Source organism: Pocillopora verrucosa, chromosome 7 (genome assembly GCF_036669915.1).
Source record: "Pocillopora verrucosa isolate sample1 chromosome 7, ASM3666991v2, whole genome shotgun sequence".
Taxonomy (NCBI): domain Eukaryota; kingdom Metazoa; phylum Cnidaria; class Anthozoa; order Scleractinia; family Pocilloporidae; genus Pocillopora; species Pocillopora verrucosa.
The window spans coordinates 13776579-13796837 of NC_089318.1; the positions used below are offsets into that span (position 1 = coordinate 13776579).

Consider the following 20259-nt stretch of genomic DNA (forward strand, 5'->3'; position numbering starts at 1 on the left):
AGTGTTGGTTAATTGACACCTTTTTCAATTGGACTCCCATCTTTTAAGCTAGGTAAACAACACCAGGATAGACTTTCACACAACTGTTGGTTCGACTTTTATCCTCTTGTATCTGTAGAAAGAGGTAGAAAGAGTTTTAGTTGTAGACATCTTACCATCTCTCATATTTCAATCTACAGTTAGGTTTGTTTATTACACGCGACGTGATCACATGACATCTTGACCGACAGAATTTATAAAACTATAAGATTTCCATATTCTTCTGTTTTGAAACACCTTTTAGGATAGTCAACGCAACAATCTCGATAGTCTGTAATCCATTACAATATTTGCAACCATCTCCCGCAGCCACCATAATATTTGCCTTCCATGGAACAGTTAAATATCTCGAGAGATGAAATTATTAGTAAAATGTAAAATTCTCCAATTCATTTTATAACTTTTGATTCTAATTCGTTGCATTAGCTGGTGTTTGGTTTCACTTTTTATACCAGCAAAAGAGGGAAACAAATTAGCATAATCACGTCACGCTATACATCAATCCGGAATTTTTTATTAGGTTTTGATGGTCCACGGAAATGTTTAGTATGTCACTGGAGAATGTCATGGTCCATAACAGCATGAAATAATTAACGATGGAAACAAATTTCCAGAAAGGAGGGCCAGTTCATTGCGTTCCGTGTGCAAATTATCAGAAGAAACTTCAAGAATTCTTTCAGAGTGTATGCGTGTTGTTTTGTAAATAACACCGAAACATAGTTTTGCTTGTTGGTGTGTCCATGTAAGTTACGTGGAATCTCTGTAAGGACCAGAATGTCAATTTTTAATTTTTGATCTTCTCCACACTGTGCGTGGCTCATGGCCTGATTCCACCATAATTATCGAGGAGTCGCCATTTGGTCACCTTTGTTTACTTTGTAAGTCAAGGAGCGTTACCACACGGATCATGTTTATGCGACGTTTTAGGACAACTTGGGATCCATTTTCCATCCTGTTGTTATGAAAACCTAAAATCTTCAACACAGAAGATAAACAAACAAAGTTTAGATGGTCAAAGTGATATCTCGAGCGCAATTAAGCAAACACGCGGAGTTGCGTTGTTTTAAAGATGTTAGTAGATGAAAGTTAGAGAGATACCTGCGGTTTTGAGGCAGTCGGTGACCTCATTTGTGCAAGTACTGTGCACTGATATGCCTTTTTGGCCCGATTTACACCTGTATTTTTAGAATTCTTTCTTAAAAACTGGGTGGTCTAACCAAAAATAAACTTTGGCTTGTAGCGACACAGCTATTTTAGAAATATGCCCTGAATCCTTTTCATGGGCAAAAAAAAAAAAAAAAAAAAGAAAAAAGAAAAAGAAAACCTTTACTTTCGACGGGAAGTCGAGAGGACTGCTCTTAGCGACAGCGGCACTCAATGTATGGTTGTGACTTATATAGCATTCAGTAAGAAAAAAAATACTAAATTCTATCTACTTAATCAGTTATTTAATTAATTTTTTTTCGTCTCTTTCTTTGCGTGTTATCCGCCCTTTGCGCTGCCTCATGCTTGCCTCCGATCGACTAAAAAACGCAAGGAAATACTTCTTTTCTGCATGTTATCATAGTTGAGACTGGAGCTGGACTCGCGGTGTTATAGTTTACTAAGTCTCATTAACATAAAAGTGTAGTAGTTTAACTTTCCAAATTTTGAAAGTAAAATGATATTAATTGTGAAATTTTAGGGAAGCGTTTGCAGGAAAGACTGAAAAGATATAATAACATTGTTGTACGCCCCTGAGATCAAATTCGCATTTAAGAAAAAGATGTAGTATTTACCAACTTCTTTAATACGCATTACTCTAGCAGTTTTTGGGAAGAGTTGTGATTGAATAAATAACGGAACAAATTATTTGCTAAACTATAAAAAGGGTACCTTATTAAAAAATTGTAACAGACGTATTTAGCTATTCGCTGAAAATGCTCCATTGACCCGATTATCAGAAAAGAACACTGCGGACCACCGAGTAACAGACGTTAGACGAGGTCTGTTTTCTATAGATGCGTTCCGTTTTTTGAATGTGCCTCGAGTTCGAATTTTCTCGGTGCGCGACGACTTGGAGTGAACTTTGCCCTCGAAATAAGATATTGAGCGTGAAAGTTCTTTTTTTATCTCTCTCTTTCTTTCGCAAGAACATGTGTGCTGACAATCCTTGCGCGAACAACGCCACTTGTCGAAGCAGTTTTACAGACAAACTTTATCAGTGTCTATGTCCTGCTGGATGCAAAGGTCCAAGGTGCCAAACAGGTAACCAAAAAGTCCTCTATATCGTTCTAGTGAGATCTTCAATTCAATTATTAAGAAGCATTCAAGTCGTACACTAACTAAATGAACATGTGAGAGAGAGTGAAAGCGAGAGACACACAGAGGAAAATAAACTGACATGCTGTTTTCTTAAATCTGAAACTGGCGTCTAAGATTTGAAAAATAATTCTAATTGTGGGCAATTGACTTAAAATATAACTACAATGAACTTTCATACGAATACACTTGATTTAGTATTAACGAGATTAAAAAGAATGGCAAATGACTACTTGCAATTCCACGTGGCCCACTAATTAATTTGTTTGTTTTCTTCTCTTGCTGTTTCTTTTGTTGTCTTCAGACATCGATGAGTGTGCCGAAGGGATTCACAATTGTAGTCCCCATGCCTTTTGCAACAATACCAAAGGGTCTTATTACTGCACATGCAGGCTCGGATTCACTGGGAATGGCCGAAAATGTTAAGGTACATGCAAGCGTTAACTTTTGTACACATTAAGCTGAGAGGGGTTCCTATGAAAGAACTTGATACGAAAATGTCAACGCACTGCAGTAAGCATAACGCGTAACGCAAAGCACATAGCAAACAGCGCATGAATTCACAAATACATGAAATCAGACAACTCTTATGATAAGAGAGAAGAGTACTTCGTGGGTTGATACCACGAACCTGGGAATGAAAAAGAGCAGAATGATCAATCATTCTTTAAACACAAATGAATTAGTTACTTGGAGAGCCATCAGTTAATTAGCAACTTTTAAGACTGAATGGAAATAATTGTTATCAATGATCAGTGACACGCTCAACCGACCTCTCCTCTTTTAAAGGATTGAAAGTAACATGCATGCATGCTACCCAAGAAAGTCTTTTAGAAAAGAAGATGTTTCAGTTCAGCCAGGAAGCTGAAATATAATAATAATAATAATAATAATAATAATAATAATGATAAAACCCCTACAACATCAGAGAGACAATATAATTTTATAATTCTAATCAAAGGCACTTTTAAATCACTTCCAGGACCTACTTCGTGTAAAGAAATTCATGACAAAGACACGTAAGTAGAATTGATATTCGGATATTATTTATGCAGTACATCAAATATTCCGCTTGCCCTCAATTAGTTTAAGCTCATCACTTCACCGAATATATCCCAATTTTCAGGCCACATTCCATACTCGAAGAAAGTCCGTTTAAATTCGATTCACTTTGGTGTTCGATTCACCTTTGCCCCCCACACCTGTTCAATTCCAGGATAAATAACAGAGCATTGTTGCTACGAAGGCTGTTGTTTATATTCTGCAGTTGTTGACGTCGTCTTTTGCTGAAGGATAAATTTTTCACTCGCTCATTTGTTGAATCATTATCATCACCACCCATTATCTCTGCCATTGTCATTTTCAATGCCACCAATGTAGCTATAATAATTATTATTATAAGCTCAAGTTTTATTTCACCATCATTGTTTTCATTAGTAGTTGTATTTCTTTTTTTTTTTTATTCAAAAGATCCAATGTGAGTGGTGTGGGTACCCTTCTTGTTGACTCCCATCCATTGTCCGTTTTCTGTCACGTGGGAAATTTTGGGTGTGGAGATGGTGGATGGACACCAGTCATAAAAATTCACGGCAGAGAGGTGCATAATTTATTAAATAATTCATTTCCTGTATAAACCCGCTCCCTTTCAAAACGTTGCAAGTTAAAAACGTGCGTGTTGCTCATGAATGCCTTCAGTTGTCTTCCACCGAGAAGGTAATACATGAAGAACAGACTTCGCTCAAGACTTGTTGTGTGCAGTGACTGTTGAAAAAGGATGAAAAATAATGTGTAAATATATCCTAGCATATTTGTCTCTAGTATCATGTAACAGCTAGATAAGAAATACGCACCATTAAGATCATAATTCGGTTAATGGGAAAAAATGATGCTGCTAACTCTTAGATAAACACAGGGTCAGATGATGATTCTAAAGACGGGAAAGACAGTACCAGTTCATTTCGTTTCGTTACCGCAAATCTTACAAAACTTAATAAACACAATGATAACAAAGATGATGATTATGTTGATCAAAGATCAACTGACAATACTCCTCCTTTAAAAAAACGTCATTTTAAAAGTGAGAAAAAACTTCGGGATTATTGAATTTGTCTATGTGATGAATATGACAGCAACAATGACGGAATTATCTTAATCTTCTTCAGACCACTTTTCACTATAATGCACCTTACTGGAGTAATTATAAAGAATTCAACATTGCCGGAGGAGGAACTAGATTCGACGGACAGGAATCAAAGCTACCCACCTACTGGAACACATCCTTTTCAAAGATCTGTCTCGGTATGAAGATCGACCAACAGCTCAAGTTCATTGTCATCCACAAGCAAGCTGACTCTCTGTACTCACTGATCGCTGATGGGCAATACCGCAACACCTCACTGGGTCGTGACAAGTGGAAAGAGTTGATAGGTTCGCAAGGCTCATTACAGTACGACTGCAACAAAGAAACGTTCAATGTCGTTTGTAGTCACATTCAAACTTCTAAAGCCAGAATTGGTATTGTTAGCAACAACGAGAATAAGTGTGACTCGTGCGACTCAAGGATCGGATTTGGCACAGGGGGTGCAATTCAAACACGTGTGGTAACGAAGCCGTTTTTTCAAAAATAAATGGAGACAGTCACCTCAAAGCCATGGGATACATCTTGGTACAATAAATATGAGTAATGTTTTGCAAAACATTTGCATTGCCTTCAGTGACATGTAGTTGCACAGTTCTGGACTTATCAGCTCAGCTAAGTTCGGGTGGGGCGCTTATCTGAGAACTACCTTGGACTTACTACTAAGATGTTACAATCTTCCCTAACTAATCTTGTTTCTCCATTACATCGCCCGTTTTAAATAGATACCCTCTATTCTACGCTCTTACCTCTCCCACTTTGTTTACCCTTTCGTTGCAAATCTCCCACTGACTCTCAGAGCCTTATCTCCCGTTGCTGGTCACCGTTTTTCCTTGCTTGCAGTGAGATGGTAGTGTTCCCTTTAGAGCTAACTTATACAAGAGAAGAGACAACGTGCTAATTTTAAGATGAAAGTTTAAGTCCTTTGTTGCACCACATTTGTCCGTATCACATTTTTAATGAAATATGATTATTTCTTTAATAACACTATTTACAATCGTGCCAAATTTTACAATTTTCTAGTCATTCATCACTTTTATTCACTTAAATTCTCTTACTTGTATCTGTTACTCATTTTCTAAGCACCTCCCTTTCTTCGTGACAATAAACGAAGCAAATTAAATTTCAAACCCGCGATAATACTTTTTTTAGGAAATGTTTCGGCATGCCTTCATCGGTTCATTATGTAGTATACGTTTGAAATTAAGCCCAGCTAGAAATATTTTTTAAAACCCAATTAATATCTCAGCAGACGCCGAAAAGTTCAGATTCTGGTGTATCACGTCACATACATACATACATACATACATACATTGATATATATATATATATATATATATATATATATAATATATAATTTGCACAATGGAGAATGTGCTTCCGTTTTCAACGCTTTATTCAAGGCCCGACGCGTTTCGGCATTTGCCTTCCTCAGGGGCCTTAACATGCAATTGTTACAGAGTCGTAATTGGTTAATTGTGTGACGTAGTACAGTGCATGTTGCTTAATTAAATGCTGAGTAAAATCTCTCGTAAACAATTAGTGTTTCTAATTGGTTAACAGTTTTAAAACCTTTATAACGTATGTTATAAACAACCCATGTACCTAAAACTTTATAAAGGCTTTCGCGTAAAAGCTTTATCCAGTTCTTTTGTTTAGTCCATATGGCTGAAAGGAGTTTAATGTTCTTTGCCAAAAAATCTCTCTTTCTCTAAGGACTTCTTTCTTTTTGTCTGTCTCTAAATGATCTTTTCGGATTTGCGCTATAATGGTTATGGTAACATTATTGTTAAAGTCGTGAGTTCGTTTGTTATGTAAAAAGTGTTCCGTGAGTTCGCAGCTACTCACTCCCTTTTTAATATGGTTTCTGTGATTGTTTAACCGTAGGTTAAATGCAGTTTCGCTTTTGCCAATGTATTGAAGTTTGCAAATGTTGCACTCGATTATGTAAATGATCCATGACGATTGGCAGTCCACTGTATGAAATATGGTATAGGTCTTGTTGTTATTGGGACTGGTGAAAGTTGTGGTCTGGTTGATCTTTTTACACCAACTACACTTCGTTCTTTCACATGCTCTACATCCCTTTGGTATCAAATTCTGAGGTGTTTCACTTTACAAATCTTGAACGAACAAGTCTGTCTCGTAGACTTTTCGGTCGTCGGTAGGCTACTAAAGGTGGCTTGTTGAAAATGAGTGATAATCTTTCTTTTGATTTGAGAAAGTTCCAATTTCGTTTAGCAATTTCTGCAATAAATGTGGTATGGGGGTTGAATGTAGTAACCAGAGGAATTCGATCTATTGGTTCACGTTCTTTGGTCTGTAAACATTCCTCTTGAGTCAATGTTAGCACTTTCTGCATTTCGTGGAGAACTTTGCGTTGTGCATAACCACACGCTACAAAGAAATCCGAATATTCCAGGATTCGTTTCTTCAATGAGTCTGTTGAAGAGCATATTCGCCTCAACCTCAAGGCTTGACTGTATGGGATGCTCCGTTTCAGATGAGGTGGATGTGCTGATGTCCAATGGAGGTATGGATGAGTATCAGTTGGTTTCTGATAAACATCTGTACTGATGTTGCCTTGGTTGTCCTTTAGAACGGTAGTATCAAGGAAATTCACTGAATGTGCAGAGATTTCGTGTGTAAACTTGATTGAGGGTGCTACACTGTTAAGGTAATTTATGAAATTAATCAAAGAGTCTTTATCACTTTTCCAGATAAGGAATATATCATCTATAAAGCGTACCCAGAGTATGATATGGTCCATCCACTCTGTTTGGTACACGAATCTTTCTTCAAGTCTACCCATGTATACGTTTGCAAAGTTGAGAGCGACTGTGGTTCCCATGGCTGTTCCTTTGATTTGAATGTAGTGTTCATTGCCAAAGGTAAAGTTGTTAAGCTTAAGAACCTTCTCGAGGAGACACGATAATGTCATCGGTGATGGCTTGTTCTGGTTCGTTTTGCCTAGCTCTTCCTCCACAATAGTGAGTCCTTCGTCTGTGTCTATATTCGTATATAGGCTTGATACGTCCAGAGTTGCTAAGTAACACTTTTCGGGTAACTTGCCCAAACTCCGTATTCGCTTAATGAAGTGTGTGGTATCTTGTATGTATGACGGTAGCTTTTCTGCTATAGGTCTCAAAAATTCGTCCACATAAGCTGATAGCTTCTCCGTGTGGCTGTTCACGGAGGATACTACTGGTCTACCTGGATTGTTAACTTTGTGTATTTTGGGGAGCATATAGAATATAGGAGTCCTTGATTGTGCTGGTCTTAAGAGTTTAGCTACTTCTTCTTCTAATTCTCCGTCGTCCATAAGTGTATCTAAGCACTGGTTTATGAGCTGTTCGTGTTCAAGAGTGAGATCTCTTCCTACTCTCTTGTAATATTCTTCATTGTCTAGTTGGCGTTTAGCCTCCTTTACATAGTCCTTTGCATTCATGATGACCGTAGCTCCGCCTTTATCTGCGGGCTTGATGATTATGTCCGTGTTGTTGCTTAGTCTAAACAAAGCTGCTCTCTCACGTTTGGTTAGATTATTACGTGGAGATCGTAGATTGTGCAAAGTCTCATCACTGATTTCTTGCCTTAATTTGTCAATATTTGTATTAAGGTATGGTTCCCTTGAAGGTCCAGTATACACCTTGCGCTCCTTCTGGTTCAATTTTTGAAGAATCGATGGTTGGTATCCAGGGCCGTCTATTACGTCTTCTATATTCTCAGGAGTGTGATATTCCTTAAGGGTTAGTCTACGGGCAAAGGCATCAATGTCCTTACTGATTTCGTATTTTCCTGGTGGCGGTGGTGTTGGGCAAAAGTTAAGTCCCTTACGTAGAAGGTTTGTTTCCGACTGCGTAAGTTGAATGCCAGATAAGTTTACTGTTCGTCTATTTAAAATATTCTCTATCTGTGTGGATTTCTCACGTGTCATTTCTTTGGGTTTGACTTTACTCATTGTCCATTTCCGTTCCAATGTCAAATTTCCGTTGATATCTTTTCGGTTTGGTTTCAATCTCAATCTTTGTATCTGTTCCTGGCGGGTGGGCGACCGCTTAAAAAATACCGCCGTTGTGATTGGCGCTTACCTCCTTCATGCTGGTTGTAATCTAGTGATTGTTGTTGGTAGCGTCTGTAGCCCACTCTCTGTCCCTTGATGATCTTTCATAGTACCTTCTTTGGCCACGTTCTTCAGGAGGTATTTTTCTTCTTGTGGGGTCTGACTTATTTGGTGTCAGTTTCTGACGAATGTGTTTCTTGACTACTTCTGCATATGTTTCAGTGCCCCGATCAAGTGGTTGATGTTCTGCCTCTTGCACCGGTTGTTTGTTCTTACGGGCAGTTTCCAGCTTCTTTTCTTTTTTCTCCTTTAGCTGTTTTTCTTTCGTGTCAATAATTGATTCTATTTCTTGTTCTACTTGTTGCTTGTCCCTGTCCGTCCAGTCCTCAATCTTCTCGAGTGACTCGAAAGTGTCGGCTATCACGGCAATATTTTGTGCCAGCTGCCTCTCGTAGTGTTCCACGAGACATTCCGCGAGCTGCCGTGAGCAATTGCTTAGTATTTCTTTCCATTTGTTTTGGAAGGTTTCATCTTGTCGGCCTGTCGTCGATCGCAAATCAATGGTTAATCCTTTCGGAATAATATCTTCCTCTATGCATGTTTTCAGGAATTCAAAGTGTAGTTTCATCCTCATGTTTTTTTCTTTTAGGGAGTACACTTTCCATCCAAGATCTGTTGGTTTTTCCGTTATTTGAGGGTTCCTCGCTGGATTCGCTGTTTCGATGAAACTAGCGGATGGTGTAACATCGTCCTCGCTGCTTTGCTCGCGCTCGTCCGTGCGCTCGTCCGTGCGCGTATTAACTCCTTCGTCTTGATTCTGGTTTCTCCTTGTATTTCTCTGTTGCCTTGTCGAAGCCATTCTATAAGGTTATATAATATATATAGATATATATATATATATATATATATATATATATATATATATATAAGCCAATCCTCCATACCCTCACTCGCTGCCCTTTAGATTTCCTGGCAAGCATTGGAATGAGTCATTCGCCAGTTTTTTTTTGTTTTGTTTTGTTTTGTTTTGTTTTTTCAGTAAATAGTGTGGATTTTTCTCTCTTCTTCTTTTGTTGCAAGAAGAGGCTTGTATATAAGACATAAGACTGCTGCGTATGAAAAAAAAATAAATTTAAAAAAAACTTAGTTTCATCCATCGTCGGACAGTGGTGGTGGCTACAAACTATCTCTCTACAGAGCATAGAGAGGCGTGGTGCAGCTGACGTCTTTGAGTGCCAAACTATGCAGAGAAACAAACATGTGTAATGTTAACCAATTGATATTTTTTTTATCGGTGAAAGAGTACACCTAGGTTTGGTAGTACCACTTTCTTGTTGCTGCAGTTTGTATCTAATCTCTGTGGTATCGTCAGGCTGTTTCGCTTTGATTGGTTCCAAAACTCGAGGAGCCTCGCGCTTTAGATCAAGTACGTCACCGCAAGTTTTATTTTTCGCCATCGGGCATCGAGACTGTCCAAGCGTCCCAACCTTTGTGGTATTATTTATAATTTACCAACAGCATCTGAACACACGTCATTAGCCATTCTTTTTTTCTCTTTTTTTTTTTACCTTTAACATAACCCCACGCTAAAAAAATGATGAATATTACATTACAGTCAATTTATGATGGTATAGTCTAGATGTGTAATATCATTGTATTTGAAAACGCCTAGATTGGAATAGGCCATTTTTACAGTTGTTTACTCAGTTACTAAGCCTTTGATTTGAACTGAGGGTGAAAGTGACTTTGTTGTGATCAAGACCAGTATCTAACTAGCATGAGTTACATTTGAAAAGCAGGAAGGTTTGTATCATAACAAGGTCAACCTTAGCCTCACCCACGTTCAAAGGTTTGGCAACCAAGCACACAACCGTGAAATGGACTATTGTGAATTTTGCATCTGTGCGTTCCTCGCTGGCTTCTGCTTACGTTGAGTTTACAATGAATTCACCTACAGTCACAGAGTAGAGTTAAGTTCAAAGTTCTTATTGCTTTGAGACTTTTCAAAATTTTTCGTCATGAATACGAACGTTCACATTTTTTTAGGGCCTGTACTAGAGCATATTCGCGACTCAACAAGTTGTGATACACGAATCCAGCCACCTGCATTGATTAAATCTTTTATAGATCGAGTCGTATCCACTTACCAATGTCTGTGTGGAGGAGATATTTATTTATGGATCTTTATTTAGCAGTCCTAAAAAGCGATCGATTTCATCCCGAGTATCTCATCTCGAGGCCATAGGTAGGACACATATACGACTAAATATTTTTATCAATAAATACTCACAAATTTCGGTTCACTTAGAAACCAACATTTTTTTCCCTTTATGTCGAATTTCCTAAGCCATCGTGTATTGAAACTACTGAAATAAAGCATGGATTCATTTGTAACTTCACTTTCCGTCCATTAGGCCTTATAGGCTTTCATTACAGGGTAGGGTAAATACAAATGAGATATCTTTTAGTAGTTATAGTTTTTAAATATTTTTTTGAGATAGTCAAAGGACTGACAGTATATTAGTTTATATACTTTTCGTTTATCAAAGAACATCTACATCGATACAAAATGGTGAACGCGGAACTAATGGAGGAGATAGAGCGCAGGTTGTACGTAGATGATTTAAGCAATGGCAAGGAGACAACAAACCAAGCGTTAGAAATAAAGATGACAGCCACAGCAATCTTTGGTGGGGCAACTTTCAAGCAGCACAAGTGGCAGTCCAACAATCAGAAGTAAGAAGTTGAAACTGCGACTTCAGATGAAGAAATTCAGATTTACTCCAAACAGCAACTGGGAAGCACAAAGGGCAAATAAAAACTGCTGGATGTCCCCTGGGACAAAGAAAAGGACGAAATTCAAGTCAGCTTCCCGATTTCAACCGCTGAGCCGACAAAAAGGAGCATCCTTGGAAAAGTCGCAAAAATCTACGATCCACTCGGTCTGGCTTCACCCGTGACCCTCTCTGGGACTCACGACACACTGCACGGAGGAGTGGCCCTTACTATGACCAAAGTGCAAGACGTATACTGGGTACCGCTAAGGGCACTCGTAGAATAAGTTCTCAATGCGTGTTCAGGCTGCAAGCAGTTTCAGGCTATGGCACTGGAAACATTGCCTCCTGGACTCCTATCCACTGACTGCGCAGAGGGGAGCACCCCATTCGAGGTTATCGAAGTTGATTTTGCAGTGCCCATCAATTACCGTATCAGAGCCAAAACAAAAGGAAAGGCCTATCTTGCATTATGCGCATGCAGTCTTGCATAAGGATTATTCCTGGAAGCACTACCAAACCTAGCAACCAGTGACTTCCTAAAAAAGTTTAAAACGGCTCATCGCACGCCGTGGGCGTCCGGAGAAGACATATTCCGACAATGGCAAAACCTTTGTTCGCGCCGAGAAGTGGCTCAAACAAGTTATGCGTGACGAGCGCATAATCGGACTGGTCAAAACAGCTTTAAACAAGACTATCGGATGCGGAATGTTGACCTGGACAGAGCTGTGTGAAGTGGTACTGGATGTGGAGATTGCTTTGAATAATCGCCCTTTATGTTACGTAGAAGACGACATACAGTTACCCGTGCTTACCCCTAACTCACTGCTATTTCCTCGATTAAACCAGCCACAAGAACTGAAACCACACCATCTAAGAGAATTTGATCAGCACAGAAGAGCTAAATATCTGCGAAGGTGCAAGCAGGGTTTGTGGACCAGGTGGACTACCGAATATTTACGAAGGTTGAGAGAACGACACTGGATGAAACACAAGGGTCAAACCACGCCCTTGGCCAAAGGAGAGGTGGTCATCATCAAGGACGAGGAACGAAATCGCAATAAATGGACAATTGGATTCGTCTGCCAAACTTCGAGCGGGGAAAGGAACATTCGAACGGGCAGTACAACACCTTTACCCACTGGAGCTGTCCTGCGATCGGGAGAATGTACAGACTCCTCCGCAACTCAACCCCTAAGCCCTGACATTCAGGCCCAGGGGGGATGCAGCAGTAGCCGCTCCTCATCGCATTCCCGCATTGATGCTGATTAGAGATATTTAGGAACACTGAACTGATATACTGGACTAACTTTCTATCTCGTTCACTGAATTTCAATTTTTATCGAGTGTGCCATTCTAGTGTTTTTTGCTCCGTGAAAAAAAAAAAAAAAAAAACATGGGAGTGTGTGAGAGATTATTCAGCGTAAATTGATTTCCGGTTGATGTTTTGCGATAAGTGTCAGATAATTGAACAACAGGATCATATTATATCTTTAAAATGAGAGAGACTAGAGCATGAGACGAGAGAGGACAGATCAAGTTGATTTTATAAAGTAAATGTGAAGTTTCGGAACATAGCAGATTCTTTAGTCTCATTTCCGACACAGAGTTTTTTAAGAACATGCTTAATGATGCAGAGATCTACACTTTTTCTTTACATTTATTGGAAAAATGTAGGAAATGACATATTTTGATGACAAGTTATCTCAACGTTCGAATGACGTTTTTCCCCGTCTTGAAGAGTGAAAGTTTTACCCCAACTTGTTGGCCTGATATTTCCAATGTTACCCAGTGCCCCAATCCAGAAATTGCCATTTACTTGGAAGAGTGTTTGTTCATGGACGAATTGATCTCATTGGTAAAGAAATGGGGGAAATGTAAAGGTCAAACGAAAAAAGTTATCAGTCTATGATGACTTAGCTATATTTGGGACCAGTTCCTAATTCAGCTGACCGGTCAGAAATAAAGGTCCAAGTACTCATTTCGCCTATAATAAAATCAATTCCGGAAGTTTTCCTAACATTATGGAAGTATCTGTTGATTTTAGGTAAAAAGAAATATCTCTGAGAGAAAGCGTCGCAATGAGATAAATATTTGGTTACCTATTGAATGTAAACAATCGATCTGCCATTAACACTCGGAGGGATTTATTTTGCTTACCGTTTTGAGAACGAAAAATATATAAAAAAGACTGCTATGAATTCAATCAAGGCCTTGAAGGGATGTTGTTGTTGATGCTTTACACGCTGTTAAAATTCTTCGAAGTGTGCTCCTATTTGGGGACTCTGTCCTTCTCTCCTCATATTATTGGAGATACTGGTACTGGCAAACATGTATTTGCGAGGCCATGGATGAAAGGTCGTATTTTTTCATAGGTGGAAACATCCACCATTATAGAAATAATTTGTTTTCTCATGGTTTTACTTGGCCTTGCTGTACGCTTCTGCAAGGAAGATACTTTATAAAACTCTGCGATAACCCAAACTTGTTTGTCTTGGTGGTGTTGAATGCTTCACACAATTTTTCGGATCTTCCTAACTCGTCCCATAACTCACTATGATGCCTTGGAGACAAAGTCTGCAAAATTGAAACCATAGCGTCGCTTACTTCGGTGATGTTTCTTCTTTTGGTTCTCTCCATTTCTGACTGTAGGCCTATGCCCATCATTGTAACTGGGGTTACTCCGCAAATACTAAGGAATTCGTTTAACTCCTGTTTCCGGAAGCTCTCAACACAATGTCTCTCTGTATCTGACAAGTCGTTTTGGAATTTGGAAGTCATTATACTGGGTGACCTGAACTGTGACTATCTTAATGACTCCCTTGGTAAAACAAAAAGATTATTGGAATTTCTTGCTGCTAATGAAATAGAACAAATAATTAAAGAACCCACTCGTGTTACTTGTTACTCGTTACGTCTACCCCAAGTCTGTTCAGATCTTCAGGAGTTCTTAGTACAACTATAAGTGATCATTACCCTATTTTTGGACTAATGAACGGCCCAGCAATTTGTCCACATAAGCATCGAATCTTGACAACGCGGACTTGGAACGAGAAAGTAGGAAAAATTTCATCAATGACTTAACGAAAACTCCTTGGACCTTTCTTGAGTTTTTGGACGACGTGGAGGACATGTATTCCGCCTGGGAGTGCTTGTTTAAATCATTAATTGATTCCCACTTTCCTATCAAAAGGAAAAGACTCCGAAAGCAAACGTACCCATGGTTAGACAACTCTGTGCTACGAATGATGAGAACCCGGGACAAGGCGCATAAAAAGGCAATAAGAACTGGTCTCACTGAAGACTGGCAAAAATATAGGCGACTCCGTAACCAAGTAACTAGCAGTAACAGGAAAAACAGAAAAGCCTATTTTAAGAATAAACTTCAAGAAAATCGAGCTAACCCTAAAGCCTACTGGAATACACTCCATAAAGTCCTTCCATCAAAGGATAGGAGCACCAAGATTGAAAAACTATTGACAGATGGTAACCAAGTGACTAACAAGACAGCTATAGCGAATTCACTAAATCAGTATTTTACCACGATTGCATCTACATTGTTGGCAAATCAACCTCCCCCAGAACCGCAGCCAATAAAGCCATCGCCATCTGAGCTCTTCAAGTTAAAACCTTTATTGGATTCAGATGTGTATATGGCTCTGAGACAATAAACCCCTGTAAGGCCACTGGTGTAGACAACATCTCGACAGTACACTTTATTCGCTTTTATCTTCATGTTTGTGTTTGTTTAAAATTAAAAGTAACACCATGTTGATCGACTATTTCTTCTTTAAGTATACCGTGCTTTACTGGCATTAAAACCTAACCTGATTTGTAATTACTTTTGTTTGAAGGATCATCATAACAAGGACATCAAACAAAGGGGTAGCTTTTACTTACATGTCCTGTTTGCTATGATTTGTCAAGTTCCACAGCGCTATCACTGTTCTTGTCGTTATTGCTCCTATTATCATCGTTAGCAGTATTTCCATCATCATTCTCGTTTTTACTGACATCAACATCGCCAATATCTTTGGCACCTCCCATCGTCATCGTTATCAGCACGGCCCCTATCGTCGTCGTTAAAACTGGTATTGACATCGCCGATATCTTTGGATGGGAAAGTAAATTTGAAGCTTCGAATTATTGATCGACGCATAAGCATAAAAGACGCCTCAGTACCTGCTCTAGCCCACAGTAATTGAATTTCGCATCAACGATGTTAAAGCCTCGCAATTGAGCCCTTATGCCTCCAGTACACCATGAAAGGGATATGTTCTCGCTCGACGCGATGTTATATGGCAAACCTCGAGAAACCACACCCGACTAACATCATTCTATTGGAAATAAAAAGGGAAAATAATCACTGTAATAAAAAGTCTAGCTTTTTGTTAGAAACGATAACTTTTCTAATGCTTCAGCTCAATGAAACCAACATGTTTTATCAGACATGATAAATGTGGTAGTTCCTAAAACAAGGAATGACCTAAAACGACCTAAAATGATCTCAATGACCTAAAATTAGCTTGAGTTTGCGGCGCCGACAAAATTAGAAATTTTGGGCAAGCCAAAATAAAGTGTGCGTGACAAAATAGAACGTTGGCTCCTCTGGATTTTTTTTTTTTTTGGCCTAAATACCCCATGTAGTCACTTTCACGGCCGTTTCAAGGAGTGTTGTGTAGTGCCACCATGGACAAAGGGAAGCGATAGGCATGTATGATTTCATCAGTCAATTAAGAAAGACGCGAAACAATCCATTGTTGCTTCTTAATTAAGGTCCTTGAGCTTCTTCCGTTGCTGGCGTGTAAGGCACGTTGGAAGCAATAGTTCGCAAAGTGATCGACCTTAGTGTATGGGCGGCCGTCACCATCAAAAATACAAGGATGTCAAATAGATTAGCAAATACAAAGCTGGTCTAAAGATCAGCTGCAGGATAAAATAGCTAATAAAGGAATGGCATGGCCGAATTATAGACGGTTTAGTTTTCCTTCGTGAAACAGAACGCCCTAAACATGGATAGTTCAGCCAAATGATAAACGGTCTAGTTGCCCATGTCGAGTTGGAATATGAAATTGTGAAATGGACTGGCTCAATTGCGAATAGCCTAACACTCATTTGCAATACAGTACACAAACGGTGTTGCGTTGCTTCAAATGGCTCAGGGTAACGTCGAGTAACACAGTGTACGCACAAACGGTGTAGCGTTGCGTGAAATAGCTCAGCTTAATATAGAATGGTACAGCGTACACACATATGGTGTAGCGTTGCGTGAAATGGCTCAGCGTAATGTCGAATAGTACAGCGTACACACAGATAGTGTAGTGTTAGGTCGAATAGCTTTGCAGAACATCAGACGCTCTATCTGAACATTAAATTGCTTAGTATTACTTGAAATATTTCGATGTTGTGGCGAATCGTCGAGCTTGCTTTTGGCGTGGCGTGAGGGCCATGCCCATTCCTTCATAAGCTATGCTATCCTGCAGCTGATCCTTACTGAAACCATCTTTGTATTTGCTGATCTATTTGACATCCTTGTATTTTTGGTGGTGACGGCCGCCAAGGCTATCGCGCCGAAACCACCAAAAATACAAACCACAAATGGAACAGCGATCTGCTGGGAGCATGACGTCATCGAATGTGAAGACTGCTACGAAACTGCCCGCTTACTTTTCAACGAGAATTCCACTTCAAAGGCTCTTTGAACAATGGAGGAGTACGTGAGAAGTTGAATTTTGTGTGTGCCCTGGACGCCATGGTAAGAAAACTGATATCCTTGATCTGTTTTGACATTTTTCAATCAAACTGAGTGATATCGGAATGCTTTTAATTGGTGTGTGGACGATAAAACCAACTCGGAATAGAGGTTGCTTTGGCAAAAACTACATGTTTGATTGAAAAATGTCAAAACAGATCAAGGATATCAGTTTTACTTACCATGGCGTCCAAGGCACACACAAAATCCAACTTCTCATGTATTCCTGCAATGTTCAAAGAGCCTTTGCAGTTAAACTCTCATTGAAAAGTCAGCGCGAGTCAGAAAAGAAAAGAGAACTCGGCAATCGACATTTAATGCATGTCTTAACACTACTTAATACTATAAACATTCAGGCTCACCAACGCGTGCAAACTGTGGTAAACTAGGAGGCCGGCAAACCGTGGTAGAATCCAGTCTCGTTGCTATTTTAATTAACGCTTTCATGAACGATAACGAATAAATGCAATATCGGCGAGGGTAAAAATAGAGAAACTCACTGAATTGGCTCTGCTTTATGGCAGGGCCAAGTGAAGACTTTTCAACACAGCAACTACACCATGTGATGGTTTCGCGACACTCTTCACATTCGCTGACGTCATGCCCCCCAGCAGATCACTGTTCCATTTGCGGTTTGTATTTTTGGTGGTTTCGGCGAGATAGCCTAGACGTCATGCCACAAGCAAGCTCGACGATTCGCCACAACATCGAAATATTTCGTGTAATGCTAAGCAATTTAATGTTGAGATAGAGCGTCTGATGTACTACAAAGTTATTCGACTTTACGCTGAGCCATTTCACGCAGCGCTACACCATTTGTGTGTACGCTGTAGCATTCGACATTACGCTGAGCCATTTCACGCAACGCTACACTGTTTGTATGTACGCTGTACCATTCTATATTACACTGAGCTATTTCACGCAACGCTACACCGTTTGTGCGTACGCTGTGCTACTCGACATTACCCTGTGCCATTTGACGCAACGCTACACCGTTTGTGTACTGTATTGCAAATGAGTGCTAAGCTATTCGTAATTGAGCCACTCCATTTCACAATTTCATGTTCCAGTTTTTTTTGTAAGAAAAAATAATTGGAACATTCTTATATCAATTTCGTAATTAGGACCCTAAAACAAGACTTCATGCCAAATCTCAGCCAAATCATTGATATGAAATGGCCCACGAAAGTTCGAAAGTTACAGACTATCGAACCTAAATGGAATCTTTTAGACGATTTTTTCGTGAAATGTATTGTTTAAAACTCCTGTTTCACACTTATAGTGGACTGCTTCGTCACCGTAGCTTCAGCTTCCGTTTTGTTGTTATTTATTGTTATTTTTTAATTCCCTCAATTCCCCGCTTCCTACGGTACCTCTTAAAACTATGTGAAGGCCCCTTCTCTTACCTGGTTTATGCTATTGATTCCTGCTTGATATATTTTTAATTTACGATAATGATTGTTCCATAAATAAATGAATAAACAGAAAAAATTAGTAATGATAATAATAATAATAGTATTAATAATAATAATAAGGCGGTCAAACAAATTTATGATATGCACTGTTTTTGAAAATTTCAGAATGTTCGTTGCTAGTAAAAACATTTCTACGAATAGCTAAAAATATTCGTTTCTTCAAAATGCTGATGCATTTTTTGATTTTGTTCATTGCAGGTAATGATATTAATAAAGGGTAGTGACTAGGATGGCAACTAGGACTTGCACCAGAATTTTAAAGACTATCTACATCAATTTTACCCTGAACTTAAAAAATTCGTCCTTTTACTGGAAATCGATGGTTGCGAGAGACTGAGGTCAAATGAGTCTGGATTCAAAGTTTGTTAGGGTTCAAATGGTTTCTTTATTTGGAAAAAAATTTATTCTTTTTAATGGATAATAGCTTCTACCCTTCTCTTTTTGTTTCATTGAAATCGATGTTCAAAAATGCCCAATGAACTGTAATCAAACTGTGTTTGTTTTTCTAACAAGGTTTGTCGCTCTATTTGCCTTTAACTCGGAAGCAATATAAATAACCTCTCTAATTATAAAAGTGATCAAAACAAATTAAGAAACATGAGCACATTATTTTGAAAACATTTATATTTTTAGATGGAAAACACGAAGTAATGTAAATACATTGAAGGTATGCCAAAAGACTTCCACTAATAGAAAGAAAAGTCAACTGATTCTCCTCATTGAAAACCCACCTTTTTATTTCTTTTTTATCTTCCTACTCGTTACAAAATCGGAATATAATGGACTTACTTCATCAAATTCGTTCGCTAGAGCTTCTTATCGATAAGTGAACGTTTGCTTGTAGAGTCCGAAAGAGGTTCTTGTTTTGATAATTAAATTGATAAAAAAAAGCTTAGGGTTTACGAGGTTGGACTTTTCCCTCCTGAGACTAAAAATTATCATTACAAGAAAAAGTCAGCAATTTATAGTACAACATCATTCCAGTTTTTGATAATGAAGATAAGAAGTCAGACCGTGTATCAGTGTATATCAAGCGAAAAGTTTTAAACTTGTGTATAAATCAAAGCTAATTTGAACTTGTGAAAATGAATTTCTGCTGATTCATTGCCTCCAATTGCTTTTATTGCCAGACGGGAGCAGTAAATCATGGAGAAGGAACATGATTCACAGGAAGTTCTTACCAGAGAACCAAAATAAACATCGTTAAGGTAATTTAACAAAGCATCACAATATCAGCTGTTGTACATATCTTTCAGCAAACAAAAGAGGAAGACGGAAATATTGACAGAAATATGGATATGAAAGATGTCGCGGAGGTTAATTGGCTGACTTAGCTTCTAACAAGGTTCCATGATAATCAAAACTTATCCATCACGAATATCATGACACACAGGAAGTTCTTACCACCACCAGAATAAACAGTGGTTGCATGATAATATGACAAAGTTTCAGCATGCCTGCTGTTGTGCATGTGTAAAAACGATAACCCAGAAAAATATTTTTTTATTTTCCTACTCGTTACAAAATCGGAATATAATGGACTTACTTCAACAAATTCGTTCGTTAGAGCTTCTTATCGATAAGTGAACTTTTCCTTGTAGAGTTAGACAGAGGTGCTTGTTTTGATTATTAAATGGATAAAAAAAACAGCTAAGTGCTTACGAAGGAGGACTTCTCCCTCTTGAGACTAAAAATGATAACAAACAATAATGATAAAA

General features: G+C 38.7%; 3 protein-coding genes and 1 pseudogene across 3 annotated transcripts; 2 read left to right on the forward strand and 2 right to left on the reverse strand.

Moving 5' to 3' along the window:
• The first annotated feature begins 2174 nt into the window (after window positions 1-2174).
• LOC131793556 (uncharacterized skeletal organic matrix protein 5-like) lies at window positions 2175-4967 on the forward strand. Its single transcript, XM_066170181.1, has 4 exons — window positions 2175-2286; window positions 3323-3359; window positions 3811-3937; window positions 4503-4967. The coding sequence occupies exons 1-4, from the start codon at window positions 2175-2177 to the stop codon at window positions 4965-4967; spliced, it is 741 nt and encodes a 246-aa protein (XP_066026278.1).
• A 1148-nt stretch (window positions 4968-6115) lies between these two features.
• On the reverse strand, window positions 6116-6839 carry LOC131793912 (uncharacterized; annotated as a pseudogene).
• A 247-nt stretch (window positions 6840-7086) lies between these two features.
• Window positions 7087-8438, reverse strand: LOC131793913 (uncharacterized). Its single transcript, XM_059111416.2, has 2 exons — window positions 7227-8438; window positions 7087-7146 (listed from the first exon to the last, which is right to left on the reverse strand). The coding sequence occupies exons 1-2, from the start codon at window positions 8436-8438 to the stop codon at window positions 7087-7089; spliced, it is 1272 nt and encodes a 423-aa protein (XP_058967399.2).
• A 2671-nt stretch (window positions 8439-11109) lies between these two features.
• Window positions 11110-12586, forward strand: LOC131800242 (uncharacterized). Its single transcript, XM_059117940.2, has 2 exons — window positions 11110-11276; window positions 11863-12586. The coding sequence occupies exons 1-2, from the start codon at window positions 11110-11112 to the stop codon at window positions 12584-12586; spliced, it is 891 nt and encodes a 296-aa protein (XP_058973923.2).
• Window positions 12587-20259: the final 7673 nt, after the last annotated feature.

What these genes read in the sequence shown, in the direction of transcription:
- LOC131793556 (XM_066170181.1), top strand. Translation starts at nt 2,175, where the DNA reads ATGTGTGCTGACAATCCTTGCGCGAACAACGCCACTTGTCGAAGCAGT. An exon ending in GAAATTCATGACAAAGACAC is followed by an intron (nt 3,360 to 3,810) that starts GTAAGTAGAATT and finishes TTTATTCAAAAG; the next exon opens with ATCCAATGTGAGTGGTGTGG. An exon ending in TAAAAATTCACGGCAGAGAG is followed by an intron (nt 3,938 to 4,502) that starts GTGCATAATTTA and finishes AATCTTCTTCAG; the next exon opens with ACCACTTTTCACTATAATGC.
- LOC131793913 (XM_059111416.2), bottom strand. Translation starts at nt 8,438, where the DNA reads ATGAGTAAAGTCAAACCCAAAGAAATGACACGTGAGAAATCCACACAG. An exon ending in TGGACCATATCATACTCTGG is followed by an intron (nt 7,147 to 7,226) that starts GTACGCTTTATA and finishes TTACCTTAACAG; the next exon opens with TGTAGCACCCTCAATCAAGT.
- LOC131800242 (XM_059117940.2), top strand. Translation starts at nt 11,110, where the DNA reads ATGGTGAACGCGGAACTAATGGAGGAGATAGAGCGCAGGTTGTACGTA. An exon ending in TGGCAGTCCAACAATCAGAA is followed by an intron (nt 11,277 to 11,862) that starts GTAAGAAGTTGA and finishes TTCCTAAAAAAG; the next exon opens with TTTAAAACGGCTCATCGCAC.